The sequence below is a fragment of the Barbus barbus genome, assembly GCF_936440315.1.
Source record: "Barbus barbus genome assembly, chromosome: 48".
NCBI lineage: Eukaryota > Metazoa > Chordata > Actinopteri > Cypriniformes > Cyprinidae > Barbus > Barbus barbus.
Window position 1 is genome coordinate 3,192,877 of NC_136726.1, and position 21,947 is coordinate 3,214,823.

Consider the following 21,947-nt stretch of genomic DNA (forward strand, 5'->3'; position numbering starts at 1 on the left):
GTTTTCATGAAATTCGCCCGTTGTCAATACATATCTGTCAGTAAATATGTGAAGTGCTGTGATATAGTTTTATCTGCAACGACCTACAATATCCCTCTGACCTTTTTAATTGAATGCCGCCTTTTTCTCTAATCTCTCTGTTAGTCCTCTTATTTTAATGTCACACTCGTGCCCTTCTTATTTGGCTTTCTTGTCTGCCTGCTCTTGTGGTTTTCTGCTGATTAAAGCTGGCTTTGCAATTGGGATTTTCATGTTAATAAATGAATACCAGTGACCGCCCTCTCGCTCCGACCAGATCAGATTGGGAGAAGAACTCTAAATCCCCCATAAATCCCTGCGCTCAGTCGTGCCACTGCAGCTCAGCTCAATGTCCTACTAGTGAACTCAAAACATCTGCAGAAAATGAGACATGGTTTACAAACCTGACTATTAAAGTTTTTTTTTATCAAATAGCTCTTGGCAACAGTCAATAATGCACACTTATAAAAGACTTGAACCTCACAATGTGTTTTTACGTAAAATGTGCAAAGAAAGTAACCTTTTTCTGTGTAAATCCCAATCCAGGCTTATTGGAAATATGGGACTCTGCCTCTACGTGTCTCAACATTTCTGCAAAACCTGAAATATGTTGCTCTGTACTTTTCAGGTGACACATAAACAAGAAACACTATAAGTCATATCTTTTTTTTTTCTCCAGTGCAGATGCAGATTTACTAAACAGCCCAGTTTTGTGAAAAACAAACAAATAAATAAATAAATAAGTTGCAAAATGCAATTTTAGTATTTGTAGTACGTAGCATGTTTCACAGCTAGTTTTAAAGTGAAATGTCTATTTCAACAGGAAACTGCAGTGAAATGTATACTGAAGGTACTTTTTGCATTTTTGCAGAAATGTGGGCAAAGTCACGTATTTCCAATTTCATTTTTTTCTGTGATGCCTCATTTTCCTAGAAAATTAGAACAAAGAAATGTATAAACTTTAACTTTTGCACTGAGAATAATTTTCATGTGACCTGTATTTGTAATTTGTCCACCAGAAAAAACTATTATACGATACTCCGTATGTTAGTGCAAGGTTTGGAGTGAAATGTCTAGTGAGTGGCGTTAAAATGCAAACCTACTGTGATAGAAAACCCACTCATATGAAGCTGCATATGTGATGCTAATGATCAAAAGTATCAGTTTTCAAATCTCAATTCAAATTGTTTTAAAGTTATAACATAATATTATTATAATAATATTATATAATATAATAATACATAAGGAATTGTGCAAAAATTAGGCTTTCTTAATCTAAACTCTTGCCCTGTAAATCATATGTTGTGTGGAAAGGAATAAAAGTTGTGAGTTTTACTGCCTCTAGTGCATTTCGACTGGAAACTGCAGCAATTCCTATATATAGGTATGTATGTGCAGAAATGTATGTAAGAGGCACATATTTCCAGTGAGCCTGGGTAGTTTGATACAGTATACTTATTATGAACATAGATATTGGTAAATTGTAATTGCATTTAAAGTACTTGCATTTATTTAGTTACACTGCGCTTAGCCCAAATCTCTAACCCAGGGGTCACCAAACTTGATCCTGGAGGGCCAGTGTCCTGCAGAGTTTAGCTCCAACTTGCCTCAACACAATTGCCTGCAAGTTTCTAGTATACCTAGTAAGACCTTGATTAGCGGCTTCAGGTGTGTTTAATTAGGATTGGAGCTAAACTCTTCAGGACACTGGCCCCTCAGGACTGAGTCTGGTGACCCCTGCTCTAACCTTTAATCCTAAACCTAAACATACCTCAATGTCCTCAATATGAGTTTTCTAGAACTACATGTAGTTAATTCATAAATTCAGTCTTGTAGATTAAAGGTGCTGTATGTAGGATTGAACTAGGTATTTCAAATATTGGAGAGGGTTTTTTTCACCCGACTTGGCACACACAGGTTGCCAGATTAACAACTCCAACAGGAACGAGCGCACATGACGATGAATGAAATGAAATATGTTGTGTTTTCCACCAAATGCCATCCAGGATGCCGAAATACAATTGGGTAAACTGGCAGTGGACGGGTTACACAGACCAAAACAAAGACAGACATTTGTTCATCCATACCCTAGTAAATAAACCTATGCCATAATTTGTTTAAAATACATTTATTTCATACTAAATATACTTCAAATCCATTAACATATTTATTGACATCAGTTAAGACTTATCGATATAACATAGATATATGATGAAACTTTATTTGGAGTATTTCTTTTTAGCACAATGCACATTTTTTCCTAAAATGTGTTTAATTAATAAGGATTGTATGTTCTCTGTATAATACCAGTCTTTAAAGTGTACCAGTACCTGAAGTATACTCACAATAGTTCCACTTTAGCACAATCAAATACACTTCAGTATATCTGTAGTTGGACTTTAGCACTACTTCCAGACGATTAAAGTGCATTCAGCACAAAATTAGTTGTTCCAAATTAGCATAAGTATACCAGTACCAAAAGTATAACTGCAGAGTATTTTTAGTAAGCATATACAGTAAATATGTAAATGAAAAAATTAATATTTTTCAAATTCATTTTAGTTTTTTCTTCACTAGGGTTTGTTTGTAGATTTTTTTTTTTTTTTTTAGTATCCCAGTTAGAGCCCTGCATTCCGGCCCGGGCCCGACAGGCCCCGACTTTTCTACGCCTCTAGGGCTGGGCTTCGGGTCAATTTCCACGTCATAGTTCAGATGCGGGCCGGGCCTCGGGCCTGTTTTGGGTTTCTCCTTATTTTTATATTGTCATTAGTCCATCATCCATCGATTAGTCCATCCATCGATTTTTTTATTGACATCCATTGATTAGTGATGAAAAAAATTGCCGAGCTGGTGGAAACAACACGAGACCGTGCCACGACTGAGAGCAGCTCGACGGTGTTTAGTGTCCCGCAGCAGCAGCAGCTGAAGAGTTCTGCTTTCAGATGCACGCAATAGGCTAAAGCTTGCTGGAAAAACCCCAGCAAACATAACCATGAATGTGTCTGCGGGAAACAGTAAGGAGATATTTGAATGATTTACTAATAGAGTCTGTGTCGCAAGGATGAAGTTGCTGATCCTAACTCGCCGTCGATATAGGCTAGCGCACATTATTATTATAGCGCAGGTTTAACGTTTAAACATTGTTATATACTTGAACTGTTTTAGTATATCTATAGATGTTATTTTAGGCAAGTCGTGATGATATGAGAAGGCTAAATTGATCAAACATAGGCTATGATCAGCTCATGCAGCTGACTGCTTGGTCGTTACTTTAAAAAAACAAAAACTTATAGGCTAGTTAACGAACAAAAATGCTCCCAACGTTTTTCTAAATGAACTTAATAAAAAAACAAAACAAAATATAATAATTTTGCCATTACACTACTGTTTCGGCTATTAAAATAGTTCAGTTTTGTATAAACTGTTTTAGGAGAAGGGGCAACAAAAGACGGGCTCGGGTCGGACTCGGGCCGGTAATTCTGATAAGCTGTCGGACGTGGGCTGGGCTAGGGCCTGAGCGTCTCGGGCCAGGGCCGGGCTAGGGCCTAAATTTTAGGCCTGTGCAGGGCTCTAATCCCAGTCCTTCACCACACACCCATTAAGCCTTGAAACTGCATCATTAGGACCAGCAGTAATCGCATTATAAACATCACAGAACTGAAACGGGCCCCGTCTGTCAGTGTCTCTCATGGTCCCATGTGTGAGCTTGTGAGCTCTGCTGGTCACACAGTCTCCGTCTCTCTGCAGCGCCACCGTTGTGTTGTCTGTCTCTGCTTAATTATTATGGGCATCACGAGCGGCTCCTCATGGGCCAGTCAGGGAGTTCATGGGAAGGTGCGTACAGTGCTGTACAGTCTCTGTTGTACGGGCACACAAGGACGCCCAAATATCATCACACCTCTCAAAGTAGCATCAGCAAGACAGAGTGTGCTTTTTTTTTTGGTTGGATCTCACAAATTGTAAATGTCCAGTGTTTTTTGTTTTTTGTTTTCTTCACCACTATGCAAATAAATTTAAAATTACTTTTCTATCTGGTAAATTTCTATAAATTAATATGTCATTTATGAAATATGCTGCTTAGTTTTGTAGAAACAATGATTTTCTGGATTCTTGATTAATTTTCAAAAGAACGTTGTTTATTAGATACAGTGCCCTCCAAAAGTATTGGAACAGTAAGGTCAATTCCTTTAATTATTTTTGGTCAATTATTTTTGCTGTAGACTGTAAACATTTGGGTTTGACATCAAAAGATGAATATGAGATGAGAGATTAACATTTCAGCTTTTATTTACAGGTATTTTCATCTGGATCTGATACACAACTTAGAAGATAGCACCTTTTGTTTGAACCCCCATTTTTCATGTTACCAGAAGTATTGGAACGTGTGACTGACAGGTGTTTTGTTGCCCTGCTGTTGTCCTATTAATTGATTATTCAAACAATAACTAACACTGAATGTCTGTGCTCAGTTTCAGATCCGTGCAGACTGCATTTATAGTTAGTTAGACGTGTAACCAACATGAAAACCAGAGAGGTGTCTATGGGTGAAAAACATGCAATTGTGAAGCTGAGAGAAGATGAAAAATCAATCAGACCATTGCACAAACACTAGCAATAGTAAGTACAACCATTAGGAATCTCCTGAGGAAGAAAGAAACCACTGGTGTACTGAGTAACACCTCAAACGGGTAGATCAAGGAAAACATCTGCAGTTGATGACAGAAACATTGTGACCGCTGTAAAGAAAGACCCTAAAACAACTGTTAGTGACATCAGCAACAACCTCCAGAGGGCATGAGTGAAGGTATCACAATCTACTGTTCGCAGAAGACTTCATGAACAAAAGTACAGAGGCTACACCAGAAGATGCAAATCACTCATTAGCAAGAAGCATAGGAGACGAGCCTCAAAAATTCTGGGACAAGGTTTTATGGACTGATTTTATGGACCAAAGTGATGGAAAGGCTAAAGTTTGGAGAAAGAAAGGATCTGCTCATGATCCCAAACATACAAGCTCATCTGAAACACAGTGTACACAGGTGTACATTATAGTACACATTACACAAGTAATGTAATGTCTTGGGCTTTCATCGCTGCTTCTGGGACAGGCTCATTAATCTTCATTAAAGATGTAACACATGATGGCTGCAGCAAAATTAACTCAGAAGTCTACAGAAATATTTTGTCTGACAATTTACAGAAAGATGCAACCAAACTGATTGGGAGATCCTTCATCATGCAGCAAGATAATGACCCAAAACATAGTGCCACAACAACAAAGGAGTTCATCAGGGGCAGAAGTGGAAGGTTTTAGACCGGCCAAGTCAATCTCCACACTTAAACCCTGTAGAGTATACATTATACCTGCTAAAGAAGAGACTGAAGGGAGTAACCCCCCAAAACTGAAAGAGGCTGCGGTGAAAGCCTGGAAAATCATCACAAAAGAAGAATGCAAAAGTTTGGTGATGTCAGTGGGTCACAGGCTTGATGCAGTTATTGAAAGCAAAGGATTTGCAACTAAATATTAAGTCTTTTTCACTTTAATCTGTTAATTCTATCTGTTCCAATACTTTTGGTAACATGAAAAATGGGTGGGTTCAAACAAAAGGTGCTATCTTCTAAGTTGTGTATCAGATCCAGATGAAAATACCTGTAAATAAAAGCTGAAATGTTCTCTCATCGCATATTCATCTTTTGATGTCAAACCCAAATGTTTTCAGTCTACAGCAAAAATAAAGGAATTAGCCTCACTGTTACAATACTTTTGGAGGGCACTGTATATAATTTTTGAATATCAAGTCTTTACAGTCACTTTTTATTAATTTCATGCATTGTCCTTTCTGAATAAAATTGTATGACTAAAAAAGTATATATGTACTTTTTTGGTCCATCAAGATTTAAACACATTCTTTTAAATATCTGAATAAGACCAAGAAGTGCTCTGGGCTGTTTTGTGAGATTCATCCATTTTGCGTGTTGTAAATGTTTTAATAATGACACAGTATAGAAACCTAAATAGGCAATATGAGACAAATGCTAAATAATACATTGATATTGCAGCAAGATTTTTTTCTTCTGTTTTTATATGTATGCTTTTTGCACTTAAACCACACTGGGAAATTAACACCTGCACCCTACCACAGAGGTTATTTTGACATATATGCCAGCCACTGTAGTGCCCTAGACTGGCATTTGACAAAAAAAAAAAACTATTGCTTAGTATCTTATTTGATAAGATCTTAAACAGAATAAGATTAATCAGAATAAGATTGCATCACTTGCTCACCAATGGATCCTTTGCAGTGAATGGGTGCCGTCAGAACGAGAAACAGCTGATAAAAAACATCCACAACACTCCAGTTCCTCAATTAACGTCTTCTGAAGATAAAAGGGTAACACTTTATTTTGATAGACCCCTTTAGACATTCAACTAACAGTAAGTAACTTTGCAACTACATGTCAACTAGCAGTCATTAGAGTATTAGTAGACTGTCTGCTTAATATCTTCTAACACTTTATTTTGATGGGTCCACAACATACAACATACTGACTATAAGAAACTATGTAAGGATATGTCAACTTATTCTACTAACCCTAAACCTACCCTAACAGTCTACTCTGAGAGTTAGTAGACATGTAGGTTCAAATTAATGAGAATTAATTGACATGTAGTTGCTAAGTTACTTAAATAGAATGTGGACTATCAAAATAAAGTGTAACTGACAAAAGCTGTTTGCTTTTAAGAAACAAATCCATCACTGAGATGTTTTTAACTTCAAGCCAGTTCACGAGCAAGCGAAATAATGCTGCGTTTCTCCAAATTCGTTCTCATGAAAAAAAACATACTCCTCCACTATAAACTCAAACTGTCTTAGATGTCAACAACATAAAATCTCAGTGTCCGCCACTGTTACAGAAGCTACAGAAATACTGGAGTGGTATTGTTACTTTTTTATTGCTATTTTATTGTCCGCTTGGGACGATCTTGGTATTTTGCATATTCCTCATAAAATACCTTTAGCTAAATAAATATATCATGACAACGTTGAGCCCTTTTCCATCAGTTTCCTCCTGCAGCTGTCTGATATAGGCTTAATCCAATTGCTGAAGCTCACACCCAAGCCAGGCGCTCACTTGCACCCACATATTGAAAAGGCAAGCTCCGCCACTATTTACAGGATTGTGCCTGCGCTCAATTCCAATTTATTGAAAATGATTTGTTCTCAGTCAGTATTTTTTTTTCCCCGAGCATCTCCCTTTGCTGTACTTTCATCTCTGCCATCAGCAGGCCAATTTAACTTCTGCTGTTATCTGTCTGTAAATGAGTCTCCTGCCAGAAGCCAAACATGCAGGGGCATGGATGTCATGTTAGCTGCAAGTTAATCAAGCAATAAAATCACAAAATAAAAGCAGTCGGATGCACCCTGCTAGAAGTAATTTAAAAGCAGTGTGATTTTATTTGTTAATATATTAACTGTGCCATAACATGAATGCTGTCAAAACATTTTTTTTTTTTTTAAGTTCTGCATTTGCTATATAAAACACACAGCATATAGTATATCAGAATATATTAACTGTGTAAACTATGTATATATATATATATATATATATATATATATATATAACACTGTAAATCTAGTAGAGAGGATACCCTCTGCAGGATAGGTATAAATATGTTAACTGAGGCTCTTCCTATAAATATGTAGTGTGCTTTATTTATATTTAATTCATAAATAACTTGGCTGGTTAAAAGACTGGTAAAATTGGGCATTCACTAGTCGCTCTGGTTGGTGGGCAAAATTAATTTCCCAACCTCTCCCTAACTAACCCATCTGTTTCTGTAATCAAAATGTGTGTTGTGTACAGTTTTAAAAGATGAAACATCATGATGTATCCATTTGGATTTTATTGTTTTTATGTGTTGCATTTTTTTTTTCATTATTGTCTGTTATTTCCTCCCATCTGTGCTGTTTGTGATCAATGTTTAATATGAAATTATATGTTGTGTTTATGAAAGTTTTGTGTGTGTGTGTGTGTCTCGATTAATCATCAAATCCTTCAGTTGTTTCCTGGGAATGTAGAATCATCAGACAGTTAGTCATCACAACTGTTATTGTAATTGTGGGCACTGAGATGGCAAAAAGAAAAGGTTCGAAAAATGCTTGTGTTTACTCTGTTTCCATCTATTTTGCAGGTATTAATCGGTTACTTGGCAACAGCACATATGAGGCAGCGTTTCCTCCGCATGAGGTAAAATTAGTGAAATTTATTACCAGTCACGAAGTTGTTGTTTTTTTTTACACCATTATTTTTTGTTACTGTTGAAGTGGTCGTGTACGATATGGAAAACGCTGCTATTGTATTTCTAGGGAAGTTATAAAAGCAGACATCCGATTAAAACCCATGGGGCTCAAAACCACAGACACCTTCTGTACGAGAGATGGGCACGCTGGGGGATCTGGTACAAATACCAGCCTCTAGACCTCATACGGTAAGAAACACACACAGCAGAGTAAAAAAACACAGTATAATATAGAAGTATACGGACACTTTTGGACACATCTATTCATATTCATTTAATCCTTAATATCTAATTGGCGATAGAGAAATTACCCCTCAGAAATATAATTTCAAATTCAAATTAAAATTCAAATTTTATTTGTCACATACATATACATACATAGTACGACATGTAGTGAAATGTATTGTACGACTGTCCAACAAATTGTCCAACAAAATTAAGAAAAACCTCAAGTTTACAAAAATACAAATAGAAAAAGTACAGTAAACATATATACAGAAATAAACTAGCAATAAAATAAAATAAAAAATAGATATGAGAATAAAATAGATATGAAGAATAAAATAGAATATGATTCTATATAGATTCTATAAAAAGTAAAGTGTATGTCAGTGATAAAGTGTCCGTGTGCTGTGCTGTGCAGTGCAGTAAAGTGTATAAGTGAGTAAAAGGAATACTAAAGACAAAAGACAAATGGTATGTAAGTCCCACTCATTTATCCTTACGTAACCTTCTACAAATTAGTGCAGATTGTATTGAAAGTGTGCAAAGTGGAAGTGTGGGGTGATGTGCTTAGAGTGGAGAGAGGTTAAGACTCCGAATGGCCTGCGGGAAGAAGCTCCTCCTCATTCTCTCTGTGTTCGCCTTCATGGAGCGGAAGCGTCTCCCTGAACGCAGCAGAGAAAAGAGTCCATTGTTGGGATGGCTGAGGTCCTTCACTATCTTCCTGGCCCTGGTCAGGCACCGCTTGCTGTAGATCTCCTGCAGGTCAGGGAGCTCGGTGTGAATGGTACGTTCCGCTGAACGCACCACCCTCTGGAGGGCTCGTCTGTCCTGCATAGTGCAGTTCCCGAACCAGGAAGTGATGCTGCCCGTCAGGACGCTCTCGATGGTGCAGGTGTAAAAAGTCTTAAGCACCCTAGAGGGAAGTCTAAAGTCCCTTAAGCGTCTCAGATGGTACAGACGCTGCCTGGCCATCTTCACCAGGGTGCTGGTATGACAGGACCAAGTCAAGTCCTGCGTGTTGTGAACACCCAGGTATCTGAAGCTGTCCACTCTCTCCACTGGAGTCCCGTTGATAGTGATCGGCTGGCTCCTGCTTCGTACTGAAGTCCACTATCAGCTCCTTAGTTTTGCTGATGTTCAGGTGTAGACTATTCACCTGGCACCAACTCTCCAGGTTCTTAATCTCCTGTATGTAGGCCGTCTCGTCGTTGTCTGAGATCAGGCCCAACACAACAGTGTCATCAGCAAACTTGATGATGGTGGTGGAGTTGGAAGTGGCCACACAGTCATAAGTGTACAGTGAGTACAGCAGGGGGCTCAGAACACAACCTTGAGGGGCTCCAGTACTTAGGGTGATGGAGGATGAGGTGTGTTTACCCATCCGTACGGCTTGCTGTCTGTCCTTCAGGAAGCTGGAGATCCATTGGCACAAGTATGTGCTGAGACCAAGGACCTCCAACTTGGAGGTGAGTGTGGAGGGAATTATGGTGTTAAACGCTGAACTGTAGTCCACAAACAGCATTTTTACATAATTCCCTTTTCTGCAGTCCAGGTGACTTGTTGTGGTGTGGAGGAGGTGTGAGATGGCATCCTCCGTGGAGCGGTTATGCCTGTATGCAAACTGTAGTGGATCCAGTGTGTCTGGTAGTGATGCAATGATGAAGTCTCTGACCAGTCTCTCAAAGCACTTCATCACCACTGATGTGAGGGCTACAGGGCGATAGTCGTTTAGGCAGGTGGGCTGGGGTTTCTTGGGGACAGGAACAATGGTGGACTGCTTAAAGCATGAGGGGACTATGGACTGTTCCAGGGAGAGGTTGAAGATCTCAGTGAACACCGGTGCTAGCTGGTCAGCGCAGGCCTTCAGAACCCGACCTGTGATGCCATCTGGTCCTGTAATTTAACGAGATTATTGTGTTAGATGAGAAAAGCATTGAAAAACATAACAAAAGTAGCTTTAGGAAGAAATATTTGATTCAATATTGCATAAATATTGAAAATAAATGGATATTACTGTTTTTAAATCAATTTTGAAATATGAAACTAAAACTGCCAGTGGGCACAAAACACAGCTATGTGTTTATCTGAGCCAGATATTTACTATGTTTACTATGCATATGATTTTTGTATTAATTTTGATAACATAATTAAGTACCTTGTGAATAAAGCCTAGAAAGCCTAGTCTTCACAACAGCTTTCAATCTGTTTGTTTGAGCCTTTCTCAAAAGTCTTTGTTTCTGAAAAGCTCTTGGAGACTAGAAAGGCAGTCAAATCCTGAAAGGAAATAATTGCTGTGTGAGAACATCTTTAATCTCACTAACTCATTCATATGTGCAGAACTGTATTGGTGTGGCTGACTGCGACTTTCTAGTGTAAATCTCAGCTGTAATCAAATATGCAAGAGAAAATGCAGTCCCAGGCTCATAACAAACGTATATTGAAGCTGAATTAGATCACTCAGCTCTTAAAGTGGAGACAGAAAAATAATTTCAATGGTGATCTGCAGACTCAGCATCTCTCTGCTGGTAGCTGTTCATCAGTTTGAGAGGCACCCTCCATTTTCAGAATAATGTAACCGTCCTGACCTGGTATGTTTTAAGTGACCCTGAGTCTTTCCTGCTGTTAATCTACAGTATGTCCTATGTATCTGGGGCATAGGGTCAGTGTGTGTGTGTGTGTGTGTGTGTGTGTGTGTGTGTGTGTGTGTCCCGATCTATTCATTAAAAACACTTTTACAATGCAATGATTTAAATCAAGTTTGCTTAGATTGGCTAAGACTATCTATTTAGCCTATAGGGAGAAGTTGACATCAGCAGAAAAGGAATACAAAGTTCTGGCATGGAACTCTAGATGGCGCAGTCTGATAGGTCTAACTCAATCTGACTTAATGACATCATCACATGGCACAGATGATTGGTTCTTTTTGTATTAGCAGCCAATGATCTCACTGCTCAACATTCAAATACTTGGATAGTGCATTGCTGAAGAAGTTACAACGCACTTCAGAAATCCTCCTCCATCCCCAGCTCCACCTGTATAGATATGCTACTGGTTCCCTATCAAGGGAACTTCGAACTGCGTCCTCTAGAGGTCGCTATGGGGAACTCCATCTACGTGACCCGTGTCTGAAGCATATATACAAAAACACCAAATATTGGCTGGCGACAGCCTATGACGTCACTCCCGGTGCGCCCCAGTATAAAAGGGCGCCGGGAGAAAGCATCATCCTCTTCTTCGTCTTCAATGACTGTTTTGTTTGAAGCGTGCATCTTACGAGGTAAGTATGCTTTACTTTTGTAATGGCGAGCACTAGCAAGGCGTTTGAGAGATGTGTGCATCCGTGTCCACGTTATCGGATGCTTGATGACTCACATGATCTTTGCGTCTTTGGTTTGCGCGCTGCATGTACTGCGAGCGTTTTTCTAAAAGCTCCGCTCTCGTCTGTCTCTCTTTTCGAGGAAAGAGGGGCAGCCGTCTGCTTCCCGCGGTTCAGGACCCTCCGCTGCTGAAGCACGGAGGAAAATGAGCTCATGGGGTTTGCAGGTGGCTCTCGCCAATGAGTTATAGAAGGGATTTTCCTTCTCGCGCTCGTCAGCCGCGAGCGAGGGCGAGCTGTTGGATGACAATGACGCGATTTCGCTGACGTCATCTGAGAAAAAGAAAAACGCTGGAATGTGATACATACGCAGCAGCAGGTCAGGCTGTCGCCTCATTACACACTATGGCAGTGTTTCAGGCATATCAGGCTGATCTGTTGAAAGACCTGGATAAAAGTCAGGGTTTGTAAAAAAAAAAATAATAATAGTAATTTTTTACCTGACGAGGTTGCTGAGCTGTGCCGCACCACTGATTTAGCTCTTTGAGCCATTAAGCAGGCCGCCTCTGCTATGGGCAGTTCTATGGCGGCCATGGTGGTAATGGAGAGACATCTGTGGGTGAACCTGGCAGATATTGAGAAGGGAGAGAGAGGGGCTTTCTTCTCAGTGCTCCGGTTTCGCCTTCCGTACTTTTTGGTATCTCCGTCGAGTCGGTGGTTGAAAGGTTTAGGGAGGCGAAGGCGCGTTCAGCGGCTTTTTAAACCTTCATTTAAACGAGAAGGTCCAGGTCTGAGCTCAAACAGCGCAGGGGTCCTGGCCCATCCCGATCTGAGGATCAGAAATGGGCACAGAAGGCTAGTGTCGCGACTCGCGCCCTTCCCCGCCTGCGGGTAGGGCTTCAGGGTGGCGCGGGTCAAAGAGAGGTAGCAAAGAAAAAAAGCTGGACCGTTCTTCTGCGCGGGATCCATGGATGGGTGAGTACGATCCAATTTTATCAGATTCGCTGGTATGTGTGTTTTATACCATTCGAACTAACCTAAAATAAACCAGTACTACAGGCTGGTATCAGGTGTAGTGCTGAGCAACTTTATTACAATGCTTTGGCTCTGAGGAGCAGCATTTTCTGGTCTGGCCCTTTTGTTCTTCAAACGAGGCCATGATAGGTGCATAGAGGTTTAGGTTAGAACTGCTCACCCTTATTAGGGTTTTAAGTAGCAGTTTTCCCTGACCCCTTGTTGCCTTCTGTTCGGCTACCTATTACCCTGATACTATTTCCAGCAGCTTGTTCGGGTTGTTAGGTATCCCTCTGTTTGTAGGTCGAGCTAGCTTTGCTCCCCTCGCCTAGAATGTGGAGGGTTATTTATGAGCATGCCGCTCCCTCCTGAGTGTTTGAAACTCTTTTGCTGTAAGTAGAGTTTTTGCTCCCAGAGCTTTGTTACTTAACAACCTGATCCTGGTTGCTGCTGTACCCCTCCGAGCTCTACCCTGTTGGTCGAGCTGGCACTGCTCCCCTCACTTAGAGGGTTGCCTATGAGCATGCCGCTCCCTGCTGAGCGTCCGAGTTTCCTCTCATATGAGAGTCGAGTCTCCGCTCTCAGAGCTCCGTTATTCAGAAACCTCAGCATGTCAGGCCTGTCTCTAGGCCTCCTTGTCAGGTTGCTCTCATACTTGGTCGAGCTAGCATTGCTCTCCTCACTTTAGAGGGTTATTTATGAGCATGATTGCTCCCTTTCTGAGCTCTCTTTGTTGGGTGAGCTGGCATCGCTCCCCTTATTTAGAGGGTCTCTTATGAGCGTGTCGCTCCCTTCTGAGTGTCTGAGTTCCCTCTCATGTTGAGAGTTGAGTTCTCCGCTCTCCAGAGCTCTTTCTTGGTAGAGTTAGCATTGTTGCCCTCATTTAGAGGGTCATCTATGAACATGCTTCCCTCCAGAGAGCATCTGACAATACGGTTTCTAAAATCCATATTTGGTAAGTGCGCACACTAGTCTCTGTGCACTTTTCTAAAAAACCATGCTGTGGTAAGATCGCACACCAAGTGTTTTGCGGTCTTTTCTAAAATCCTGTATGGTATGGGTTACGCGCTGCGGCTTCGTGCCCATTCTTTGAGTTGGTTAGGCCCGTTTTCTCCTTGGGCCCCACTCTACTTATATATGTGCTGAGTATCCTCTCTGTCTTGGTCGAGATAGCATTGCTCCCCTCTCTTAGAGGGTCACTTTGACCTCCAGAGAGCATCTGATAGAGAGTAACGTTATTTAAAGCTAGAGCATTTGGAGAATAGAAATTTCAAATCCATGATTATGGTAAGTGCACACGCTAGTCTTTGTGCATTTTCTGAAATCCACGCTGTGGTAAGATCGCACACCGAGTGTCTTGTGGTCTTTTCTAAAAATCCTGTATGATATGGGTTACGTGCTGAGGCTTCGTCCCATTCTTTGAGTTGGTTAGGCCTCGGTTTTCACCTTGGGCCCCACTCTACTCATGTATGTACTAGTATCCTCTCATGAACTGAGAGTTAAGTTCTCCGCTCTCTAGAGCTCTGTTTTTGGTAGAGCTAGCATTGCTCCCCTCGTTAGAGGGTTGCCTATGAGCATGCCGCTCCTTGATGAGCGTCTGAGTTTCCCCTCTTATGAGAGTCGAGTCTCCGCTCTCAGAGCTCCGTTATTCAGAAATTTCAGCACGTCAGGCCTTTCTTTAGGCCTCCTTGTCATCTGACAATACGGTTTCTAAAATCCATATTTGGTAAGTGTGCACGCTAGTCTCTGTGCACTTTTCTAAAAACCACGCTGTGGTAAGATCGCACACCAAGTGTTTTGCGGTCTTTTCTAAAATCCTTTATGGTATGGGTTACGCGCTGAGACTTCGTACCATTCTTTGAGTTGGTTAGGCCTCGGTTTTTACCTTACGCCCCACTCTACTTATGTATGTGCTGAGTATCCTCTCATGCTGAGAATTGAGTTCTCCGCTATCTAGAGCTCTGCCTTGGTTGAACTAGCATGGCTTCCCCTCATTATAGAGGGTCACCTACGAGCATGCTGCTCTTCTTGTGGGTCGAGCTGGCATTTCTCTCCTCTCTATAGAGGATCACTTATGAGCATGCCGCTCCCTTACGAGCGTCTGAGTCCCCTCTTACGTTGAGGGTTGAGTTCTTCGCTCTTCAGAGCTATGCCTTGGTAGAGTTAGCATCGCTCCCCTCATTTTGGGGGTCACTTATGAGCATGCTGCTCCCTCTAGAGCATTTGGAGAATATAATTTTCAAATCCATGATTATGGTAAGTGCGCACGCTAGTCTTTGTGCACTTTCTGAAATCCACGCTGTGGTAAGATCGCACACCGAGTGTCTTGTGGTCTTTTCTAAAAATCCTGTATGGTATGGGTTACGCGCTGAGGCTTCGTCCCATTCTTTGAGTTGGTTAGGCCCCGGTCTCCTTGGGCCCCACTCTACTCATGTATGTGCTAGTATCCGCTCATGAACTGAGAGTTAAGTTCTCCGCTCTCTGGAGCTCTGTCTTGGTAGAGCTGGCATTGCTCCCCTCGCTATAGAGGGTTACTTTTGAGCATGCTGCTCCCTCACGAGCTCTCCTTGTTGGTCGAGCCGGCACTGCTCCCCTCACTATAGAGGGTTATCTATGAGCTTGCTGCTCCCTCCAGAGCATATGAAAAGAACGATGTTTATAAATCCATGTTATGGCAAGTGCGCACGCTAGTCTTTGTGCACTTTCTGAAAGCCACGCTGTGGTAAGATCGCACACCGAGTGTTTTGTGGTCCTTTCTAAAAATCCTGTATGGTATGGGTTACGCACTGAGGCTTCGTCCCATTCTTTGAGTCGGTTAGGCCCCGGTCGCCTTGGGCCCCACTCTACCTATGTATCCCCAGTGATACTATTTGTACGGGGGCTACTACTAAGGATCTGTTGATACAGTTCCTTCAGCGAGCTCTTGTAGGAGCAAGCAGTAGCCCCTGGGTGACAGGCCAGGCTTAGTTACTATCCTAAGCGCTTGGTCGTATCCCCTTAAAGGAATCCTTCTTTCTGATTCCAAGCCTTGAGTTTTACCCTAGGTCCACGAGGTCCGGCCTCTATCAAGTAAGTTCCGGGGTATGAAACTCAGGCCTTTGGCCGAAGGGGATAATGTCACTGACAGCCGTCAATTCATCCCAGGGACAACTCCTTTATCGTTGATAAGAGTTGATGCTTAGTGCTCGCCTTTGGAATGGCATGCACTTCCCTCAGCATGGCGGCGTGGGTATATCGTTCCCCATAGCGACCTCTTGGGGACGCAGTTCGAAGTTCCCTTGATAGGGAACGTCTCAGGTTACTTATGTAACCGTGGTTCCCTGAGAGGGAACAAGACACTGCGTCCTCTAGACTTTAGGCCATGCTTCGGATGCAGCTTCAGACGAAGAAGTGGATGATGCTTTCTCCCGGCGCCCTTTTATACTGGGGCGCACCGGGAGTGACGTCATAGGCTGTCGCCGGCCAATATTTGGTGTTTTTGTATATATGCTTCAGACACGGGTCACGTAGATGGAGTTCCCCATAGCGACCTCTAGAGGACGCAGTGTCTCGTTCCCTCTCAGGGAACCACGGTTACATAAGTAACCTGAGACGGTTTTCATGTATGACATATACTGTATGGGGGTTATTTAAAATATTTGATATGTGCAGTAGCGGTATTTCTTACATGCTCACAGCAGCATGTTGTAAATATATTGGCAGTAGCAAGTCTCGGTACTTGCTCTGCAGCAGCAGCATAGCAGATCTCTTCTATCTTTCTATTTTTCTCTTTCTATCGATATAGGCAACACAATTTTTTATTTATTTATTTATGTATGCAAGTATGTATGCATGTATATATTTTTCAAAACGACAATAAAACTCGTTCAAGTCACCTGCCAGGTGTTGATTCTCCAGAGCGCTGGGGGATGGTGTCTTGTAACTGGTGATAGCCTTCATGCCTTTCCACACTGAAGCAGGATCACTGGAAGATAATTTGTTCCTTAGCTTGTCAGAATAATTCCTCTTTGCCACTCTGATCTCCTTTTCCAGTGTGTATTTGGCCTATTTGTAGAAGACTTTATCCCCCTTTCTGTAAGCATCTTCTTTGCAGTGAGTTTTGCAGTGAACCGTGGTTTTTCATTATTGTAGATTAGATGAGTCCTTTTAGGAATGCACATATCCTCACAGAAACTGATATAAGATGTTACCTCGACCAAGATGGCGGCGCGAACACATCGCGAGGCTCAGCGTCTTACCAGATTTAGGAAAATAGTGTTAATTTACCTGGTTATTTCACTCGTGTTCGCGCGATTCAGTTATGCGAACTACAGCTACACTAAACAGTCACTTTTGGACATCAACAAACAGTGTTCCAACATAGTTTTAGATCATCCTTTCGACTTCAGCGAACTCCCGCCGGAGCTACTGAGATCACCGCGGACAGGCGGATCACTCGTACCGACCGGAAGTGCTCGGCGTCGGCGTCGAGACCGTAAACAAAGACGGGGAAAGCGTGGAGGGCTGCGTGCTGAGCTAAGGCTAAACCCACATCGACCAGCTCTGCCCAGCATCTTCCTTGCCAATGTACGGTCTCTGATGAACAAGATGGACGAACTAAAAATCTGGACCCTCACACAGAAATGGCTTATGGACTGTAATGTTATGTTTTTCACTGAAACATGGCTCTGCAACGATGTCCCAAACAGCGTGGTGCATATGGATGGACGCTCTCTCTTCAGGGCTGACAGAGTAGCAGCAACCTCTGGTAAAAACAAGGGCGGTGGAGTATGCATTTATGTAAATAAATCATGGTGTAAAGACTCTGTCATTGTTGATACCTACTGCTCTGCTGAGCTGGAGTTCCTGATTATCAAGTGCAGGCCATCCTATCTACCACGTGAGTTCACTTGCATTGTTGCTGCTGCAGTTTATGTACCTCCGGACGCTAATGCTAACGTGGCTATGAAAGAACTCTGTGCTGCTATTAGCAAATTACAAACCCTGCACCCGGATGGAGCCTTTATTGTTGCTGGGGACTTCAATCACTGCACTTTTAGATCTGTTCTCCCTAAATTTCATCAAAATGTCTCCTGCACTACAAGGGGACATAAAACATTGGACCACGTTTACACTAATGTGAGTGATGCCTACAAAGTCACACCCCTCCCCCACCTGGGTCAGTCTGATCACCTCTCTTTGTTCCTGCTCCCCAAGTATACCCCAGTCATCAAACGTGTGAAACCTACAATAAGGACTGTTAAAATCTGGCTGGAAGGTGCTGACTCCACTCTTCAACATCAATTCCAGCACACAGAATGGAGTGAGTTTGCTGCCCAGGCCACCACAAACTCTCAGATTAACATTGACATTTATACCAACTCTGTCATGGCGCACATCAACAGCTGTGTGAGCAGAGTGACCACACACAAAAAAATAAAAATTTTCCCCAATCAGAAGCCCTGGATGAACAGAGAGGTTCGCCTCCTGCTCAAAGCAAGAGATGCAGCCTTCAGGTCTGGAGACCAGGAGGCTTACAGCTCAGCCAGAGCCAACCTGAGGAAGGGTATCCGCCAGGCCAAACTCACACACAAACAGAAGATTGAAGATCACTTCAATTCTTCAGACCCCCGGCGTATGTGGCAAGGCATACAATCTATCACAGATTACAAACCACCTAACTCTGTGCCCCCCTCCAGCTCTGCCTCCCTCCCAGACGAGCTCAACCACTTTTATGCTCGTTTTGATCAAAATAATAAGGAGATCTCACTCAAAGCTGAGCATCAACCCAGTGAACTGCCTCTCATACTCTCCACATCAGATGTCTACTCCACTCTGCGTAAGGTGAATGCACAGAAGGCAGCTGGCCCTGACGGAATACCTGGTCGTGTGCTTAAAGCCTGTGCGGAGCAGCTAGCTGAGGTCTTCACGGACATTTTCAATCTGTCCCTGGCCCAAACATCTGTCCCCACTATCTTCAAAACCTCCACCATCGTACCAGTACCGAAACACTCCACTGCCTCGGTCCCTAACGACTTCCGTCCTGTTGCACTCACCCCCATCATTGCCAAGTGTTTTGAGAAACTGGTTGCATCCCACTTAAAATCCTGTCTCCCTGCTACACTGGACCCATTCCAATTTGCCTATCGCCACAATAGGTCAACAGAGGACGCCATCTCAACAGCACTTCACTCTGCCCTCACCCACCTGGACAGTCAAAACACACATGTGAGAATGCTGTTCATAGATTTCAGTTCTGCATTCAATACTGTAATCCCCTCCAAGCTGATCTCCAAGCTCAGCCAGCTTGGAATCAGCACACCCATCTGCAATTGGATTCTAGATTTTCTGACTAACAGACCTCAGTCTGTTAAGTTAGATAACCTCTCCTCCTCCATCATCACCCTGAACACCGGCGTGCCACAGGGCTGCGTACTGAGCCCTCTCCTGTACTCCCTCTTCACCCATGACTGTGTTCCTGTTTATAGCTCCAACACCATAATCAAATTTGCAGATGACACCACGGTGGTAGGTCTGATCAAGGATGACGATGAATCAGCCTACAGGGATGAGGTGCAGCACCTGGCTGTGTGGTGTGCCTCCAACAATCTAGAACTAAACACCCAGAAGACAAAGGAGATCATTGTGGACTTCAGCCGGACTAGGAGTCATGCACACACACCCATCTACATCAACGGAGCTGTAGTGGAGCGTGTGTCGAGTTTCAAGTTCCTTGGCATCCACATCTCTGATGACCTCACCTGGTCCCATAACACCTCCACTCTGGTCAAAAAGGCACAGCAGCGCCTTTACTTCTTAAGGGGCCTTAAGAAAGTTCACCTGAATCCCAGGATCCTTGTGGAATTCTACCGCTGTACCATTGAGAGCATACTCACGAACTGCATCTCAGTATGGTACAGCAATTGCTCCGCATCTGACCGCAAAGCACTCCAGCGGGTGGTGAAAACTGCTCAACGGATCACCGGCACCCAGTTAACTTCCATTGAGAACATTTATCATAAGCGCTGTCTGGGCAGGGCAAGAAACATCATCAAGGATGCCTCTCACCCTAACCATGGACTTTTCACCCTCCTTCCATCCGGCAGGCGTTACAGGTGCCTACGCTCTCGCACTAGTAGGCTCAGGAAGAGCTTCTTCCCCGAGGCTGTGACACTTCTGAACGCCACACCACTAATCTAACTCCTGCACCTGCTTATTACTGCACTGGTCACAGTACTTTACACACATGCATTTGCACTATTCATATTTTGCACAGACTGCACATTGTCAAAGTTATTACAATATAAACTGTCTAAAGTTGTTACTGTACAAAGCCCAGTAAACTATTTCTATAATATTGCACTACTGTTATTTTGCATAGAATACATTGTTCTATCAATACTTGCACACACTCATCCAGCTGTATTTATTTATTTATTACCACTGTTCTCACGTTTCTGCTGTTCATAATATGTATATATAATCCCACATTGCTCTGTTCATAATGTACATACAATCCCTACATTGCATTCCTATTTATATTCTGTATATACTCTGCTCAATACTGTATATAGCAATTCCACTGTACATTCTGTAAATCATTTACTTCATTTACTCTGCACTTATATGTATATAAAACACTATATTCTTGCACTTCTGGTTAGATGCTAACTGCATTTCATTAGCTCTGTACTTGTACTCTGCATAAATGACAATAAAGTTGAATCTAATCTAATCTAATCTAATCTAATCTAATCTACAGTCTCTGTGAGCTTGTCCAGATCGGTGGCAGCAGCATGTGATGTGCTGTCTGTATTCTGGCAGTTCGCGGGAGAGATTTGCTTTATTAAAGTCCCCGAGAATGATTAAAACAGAGTCCGGGTGTTGTTGCTCACTCTCTGTGATCAGATCAGCGAGTTTCTGTAAAGCTGTGCTCACGTGCGCTTGCGGTGGAATGTAGACACTCACGAGAATGAACGAGCAGAACTCCCGCGGCGAATAGAACGGCTTGCAGTTAATGAAGAGCGTTTCTAGATCTAAACAGCACATCATCTTTAACACAGTTACATCTGTACACCACCTCTCATTGATGTAAAAGCACGTCCCGCCGCCACACGATTTCCCCGTTGATTCCGCGTCCCAATCTGCTCTGATCAGCGTGAAGTTAGGCAGATGAATCGCCCCGTGTCTGGTATGTCGCCATTTAGCCAAGTTTCCGTGAAACACAGTGCAGCAGAATTAGAAAAATCCTTGTTTGTCCGGGAGAGCAGAAGGAGTTCATCTGTTTTGTTGGGTAGAGAGCGGAGATTCACCAGATGGATGCTAGGCAACGGCATTCGAAATCCGCACTGTCTAAGCTTCACGTGCACGCCGGCTCGCTTTCCCCGTCTGCGCCTCCAGTAGCGTTTGACCAGAGCTATGGCTCCGCCAACTACAATGTCCAGCAAAACGTCCGAAAAATCTAAATCCGGTAAAATATTTTGTGGTGTGTTCTGCTGTTCTGATGTTCAGCAGGTCATCCCTGGTAAAACTGATCGTATTTGAAAAACAAAAAACAGGAAAAACAAACAAAAACAGTACAAACACTGGAGAGCAACGCACAATAGCTGCCATCAGCGGCGCCATCTTAGCTGGAGTCAACACCTGACAGATCTGAAAATATTTACTTTTTTGCCCTCAAAACATGATTTCATTTCATAAAACATTCATGAAATATGCAGATGGTTGCTCTGAGCACAAAACAAATATCAGATGAAGTGATTAATACTGTTTTTATCCACTTTTAACTTTAATATTTGGTATGTCCACCTTTTACAGCAATTACAGCAGCACATCTCTCTGGCATAGTGTCAATATATTTCCTGAAAACTTCAACACTAATGTTATCCCATGCCTTCTGCCAATCAAGCCAAAGCCTTTCCTTTGAATGTACAATAGATCTGTCCAGTTTATTTTACAACTCGCCCCAAATTTCCTCGATGGGGTTGAGGTCTGGACTTTGAGGGGCCAGTCCATCATTTTCAATGTTCCAGCAGGTTCCATTTACAGGTAGATCCGGCAATAGTTCATTTTATGGGTATTGTAACAGCCAGT

The 21,947-nt window shown here is 42.5% G+C and overlaps 1 protein-coding gene across 1 annotated transcript in view; it reads left to right on the forward strand.

Moving 5' to 3' along the window:
* LOC306867119 (anoctamin-3-like) overlaps positions 1 to 21,947 on the forward strand; it is a gene marked incomplete at its 5' end in the record, with an annotated part of 70,536 nt that overhangs the window by 10,482 nt on the left and 38,107 nt on the right. Inside the window, 2 exons of the mRNA XM_079412650.1 lie at positions 8,213 to 8,268; positions 8,388 to 8,509. Coding sequence (XP_079268776.1) covers positions 8,213 to 8,268; positions 8,388 to 8,509 — 178 coding nt within the window. The remainder of the gene's footprint in view (positions 1 to 8,212; positions 8,269 to 8,387; positions 8,510 to 21,947) is intronic.